Source organism: Diceros bicornis, chromosome 17 (assembly GCF_020826845.1).
Source record: "Diceros bicornis minor isolate mBicDic1 chromosome 17, mDicBic1.mat.cur, whole genome shotgun sequence".
Taxonomy (NCBI): Eukaryota; Metazoa; Chordata; class Mammalia; order Perissodactyla; family Rhinocerotidae; genus Diceros; species Diceros bicornis.
In genome coordinates, this window is record NC_080756.1 from 15,139,921 (window position 1) to 15,145,143 (window position 5,223).

The following is a 5,223-nucleotide window of genomic DNA, read 5'->3' on the forward strand; positions in this document are numbered from 1 at the left end:
TTAAAACAACAAATGGACTAGTGAGTCAATTACCTGTCAATCTAAATAACTGACAAAGTAACAAACTAACTCACTTGTTAACATCAATTATGTGTGAGGCGTTTAGGTGTTTTTTGATGTAATTATGGCTAGGTGCATATGAATTGACAAGTTCTACATTCTCAATCCTCTTTCTCCTCCGTGGTTCCCAGGGTACTCGTTTAGGATCTCTGCTACTTAGTAGATTCTCCATTTTAGATGAATGAGTGAATAATTCAAGAGTATAAACTTGGCTCTAATTAACTATATGCTTTAGTAAAAGTTTGTTAACATCTCTAAGACTCAGTTTTCTCCATCTGTATCTTGAAGTGATTAGAGTAGAAATACTTATAGCCTCTTTAAATTTTAAAATTACCTATGCTATCAATCTGGCCAATGTATTCTGAAAAATTAATATGGATAAAAAAATCTTCAGAAAATGTCAGCTTTTACTTGTGATGGTTACCCTGCCTAAGAATATCAAATTATAAACATTTAAAGTTTAGTATAAAATTAGAAAGGATGTGATTTAAAACTTTAAAATCATTAATACCCTGGATAATGTTAATATAGTATATTTTGTATTCTTGTATGTGCAAACTGGAACAACTAGGCACAATATTAAATTATATAAAATTTGCTATAATGACATATTTCTAATTAGCTTAAATTTGAATCATCCTTTTACCTCTTTCGCACATTCAGTCAAAGAGTTTAATCTGTGTATAAATCATCATGAAGCATTTTCCCCTCAACATTAAAACAGACGTATATTGATATTCTCTTCAGAATTTTCTCATTTCAAATATTGAGTATACCCTGTTCTCATTAAGTGATCATTGTGGAAAGACTCAGGTTTAACTCTGAATATTATAATTTGAAAATAACCGACTTTATATCTATTCACTAATATATTACTTAAGCTACTATTAACAAGCTAAAGTAAGGTTCTCCAGGGTGTGTATTTAATGATTCAGTTACAAGTATAGAGATTAAAGACCATATGGTAATGATAAGAAAAATTCAGCTGTATAAAACAATGAGAAGTCATATTTCCAATCCTGACTTTCTCTCAAACCTTTTCCTTAAAAGTAAGGTACAAATGAAGAAAAATAGTCCAAAAGTATTAAAGCACACACAGAGACACACTCGGACTCTAAAGTTTTAAGAACAGTAAAGTGATGATAAAAAGGCTTACTTAAATAAGTAGTTTTACTGTCTCCAGGTTCAGATAAGAATATTAATGATAAAATATAGAAAATATTTTTAAAATGCAATAATATATACCTACAGTCTTCCAAACATTTATTATCTATTTTGATAATGAACCTCAGATCGTTTCACTTTCTTGAAAAAATCGCTATCTTCCTGACTATGTCTTTGAAGGCTATTTTCACTTGCTTGTTCCTTAGGGTATAGATGAAAGGGTTCAACAGAGGGGCAACTGAAGTATTTAAAAGAGCCACATCCTTATTAAAAGTTACTGCATCCTTAACAAAGGGGTTTACATACATAAAGATACAGCTTCCATAAGAAAGTGAGACCACAATCATGTGAGAAGAACATGTAGAAAAAGCTTTCTTTCTTTGCTGAACAGAGGGGATTCTCAGAATTGTCCTGATGATGTATGTGTAGGAAAGAACCACGAGCATCAATGTGAGGATGAGGGTAACCGCAGCAGCAACAAACTCAATCACTTCTATGAAACGTGTCTCTGAACAGGATAAATGCAGTAAGATAGTGTAGTCACAGCAATAATGATTGATGATGTTGGATGCACAGAAAGGCAGCTGGAGAGTCATTATATAGGGCACAATGACAACTAAAAAGCCAGAAAACCAGGAACATAGGACAAGATGAATGCAGAGTCTCCTGCTCACTATAGTTGTGTAATATAGAGGTTTGCAAATGGCGACGTAGCGATCATAGGACATGGCAGCTAAAAGGTAAAATTCGGTTGCTCCCAGAAGGATGGCAAAAAAGTACTGAGTGAAACAACCAGCAAAGGAGATCGTCTTGTCTCCAGTTCCAATGTTGACTAGCATTTGGGGAACAAAGATAGAGGTAAAAGATATTTCTAGAATGGAAAAATTCCGGAGGAAGAAATACATAGGAGTCTGGAGGCGATAATCCAGCAGGGTCAGAATGATGATGGTCAAGTTCCCCATGACACTGAAGACATAAGCTAGCAGCAGAAAGAGGAAAAGCACAGCTTGAAGCTCGGCGTCATTGGTCAACCCAAGAAGAATGAACTCTGTCACTAATGTTTGGTTTCCCATCAGTAACTTCAGACAAATTAAGGTAAAAATAATAACAATGGTAAAGGTTGCGATAAAACAAAAGGTTTCAGATTTTTATTGAAATATAACACCAAGGTCAAAAACAATTAGAAATAAAATTCAAAACTCTGAATCTTCCTCTACCCCTTATTTTTAAAATGACACATACCTTTTGATGAAAACATTACCACATTTTCCTACTGTATTTGAGAACTAATAAAGTCCTGCTTCTTAGGGATATTTTCAGATACAAATCAATATTTATTTCTCACCATTTTCCCATTTGTTTATATGTTTTTTTCCTATTCTTTGTATTCTGATTTTCATTTCTACATTATTGGATGCTGTCACATGTGCATAGACAAATCTAAAGCGAACTTAGAGAGTAGGTTTTATTTGAGATTTCTTAAATTATCCTTTTAACTCTGTTTATTAGCCAACAAAGTAAATATAATCCAAAGTATGAACTACAGGAATAATACTGAGCTTAGTTGTTCTTCTTTTCTGTTTTGTATTTTTTGCTTATTTCAATTTTCTCATTTTGAATAATATTTCTGTGCACTTACTGACGCTCAAAGCCTGGGTAGATTTTTCTCTTTTTTTCTTTAAAGTCATTCACAAGTTTGTTTTTTTTTGCAGGGAAAGTTTGACCTTGAGCTAACCAATCTTCTTCTTTTTTTTTTTTTTTTCCCTCCCCAAACCCACTGTACATGGTTGTAATGCTAGTTGTAAGTCTTTCTAGTTCTTCTATGTGAGTCACCACCACAGCATGACAACTAACAGACAGGTGGTGTGGTTCCACAACCAGGAAGTGAACCCAGGCCCCCGAAGGGGTGAATACTGAACTTGAACCATTAGACCATCAGGGCTGGCTCTCTAAATCATAATAAATTGTTTGGAATTCATATTACTTACAGTTCCTGGGTCATAGCAAGGGCTCAATAAATGCCATCACCGTTTAGTATAGATATATGGATTAGTCCTTGGTGACATAGTAAATCAAAACAATCTCAGGGATTGTGCTTTCTTGCTGCACACAGGATCTGCCCATCAACACATTACAGTTCCTTAAAAAGTCAGTTCAAGCTAAGGTCTCCATACAATTTTATCTACAACCCCAGTGGATGATAATTATTTCTCTTCTTCTTTACAAAACTTTACCAAAACTCAACACTGGGTCATAAAATCAAACTATTTAGTTTAGTTTATATCAAGTATGTACACTTTATCTGTCCAACTTTAACATAAATGTGTTGCCTACAAGAGCAGGCTCCTATTCCTTTATATTTTTTATACAGATGCCAGAAAATTGCACAGATTTGGTAAAAATTTGAATGCAAAATGTATTTTTGACTTCTCTTTAGACTCAGCCCTAATTTATGGAATGCTACAGAGTATTCATGCATATAGAAGCTCCAGTTAGGTTTATGCATACAGTTCCTCAGTATTTTCTTTTAATATTTTCCACATTCAGATATGAAGAAATATTCCTAAGAGCATGCTTTTTCCCAATCAAGAAATCATAAAATCCTTTTCATTTTAACAATTGTTTCACTACTTACATTGGTGTATTTTCATATTATAATATATAACAAGTTAGCAATAGTCACACATTTCATATCCTTATCAAGGTAAAAATTCCAGACGTATTTAATACAGAAAAGGGGCAGTTTTGCCTGTTAGGAAGAGTTATTGTCTAGTAAAATTATATGAGGAAAATTTCAGCGTCCTAATATTATAACTTTAGCCAATTTTCACTTTGGTAGAAAATTGCATATTTAAAGCCTATAATGTGCTCTGCAGCTACCCAGAGTTATTATATTGAAAATTCTGTGATGTTAATGAATAATTAGATTAATGTATTAATAATGTAAATTTAACTGCCAATTGTAATTATGGCTCTCTATGACTAAATATATTATCTTGATGACTTTAGAATGAGTACAGATAAATGAGTTTGGGAAATTAAAAATTACAAATAACGAATTTTACAAAAATATTTTATATTCAGAGAAATATTAGGACACTACTTCCACTATGAAAAGATAGTTCATTAAATTGTAATATTGCCACAGCTAGTTGAAATAAATCTTGGGGATATGAACAATTGGTAATGATTTTCCATTTCTACATAAAAATAACTAGTGTGTCAGATATTTTGAAGATATCAATGTAATCTTCCAGGTTGAGATCCTAGATATTAAGTAAGACTTAAAATTCTAACTTAGAAAGTAATTAATCAAGCAATTGTATTCACTATGAAAATTAATAATTGGAAATTTTCGTGGTTTAAATAGTAATTTTTTGACAAAACAAAAACTTTGTAGTTGATTCCTACATAATAGAAACACTTTACTGAATGAATAAATACATAAGGGTTCAAAAATGAGAGGAAAAATAACATTTTTATATTAGTAAGCAGTCTCATCATGTATTAAAGATGAACAAAATGATAATTTTTATATAAGAAAAATTTATATCAAGTATATTTATTTTATCATAATAAAAGATGACAATCCTTTTAAATAAAGATTAGTGCCATTAGTGATATACATATGTATAAAAAATCATATGTATATGTATATGGTCATATAATAAATACTTCATCCGAACAGAATTTATTTGGCAAAAATATATTGTCTTCAAAATCGTCCCATTTGCAACAAAATGGATGGGCCTGGACGGTATTACGTTAAGTGAAATAAGCCAGAGAGAGAAAAACAAACACTGTATGATCTCACTCACATGCGGAATATAAAGCAACACATGGATAGAGAAAACTGTATTGTGGTTACCGGGGGCAATGGGGTTGGGGGGTGGGCACAAGAGGTGAAGGGAGACATAAACATGGTTAAGGACAAATAAAAATGTACAACCCAAAATTTCACAATGTTATAAATTATTAAAAATCAATTAAAAAATATAT

The 5,223-nt window shown here is 32.0% G+C and overlaps 1 protein-coding gene across 1 annotated transcript; it reads right to left on the reverse strand.

The window, feature by feature from the left end:
- Positions 1–1,358: 1,358 nt before the first annotated feature.
- LOC131415692 (olfactory receptor 2AP1-like) lies at positions 1,359–2,297 on the reverse strand. The gene has a single exon (XM_058557508.1). It carries the CDS (start codon positions 2,295–2,297, stop codon positions 1,359–1,361), a length of 939 nt encoding a protein of 312 aa, XP_058413491.1.
- Positions 2,298–5,223: the final 2,926 nt, after the last annotated feature.

Excerpts from the sequence above, each read along its gene's own strand:
- LOC131415692 (XM_058557508.1), bottom strand. The coding sequence starts at position 2,297 with ATGGGAAACCAAACATTAGTGACAGAGTTCATTCTTCTTGGGTTGACC.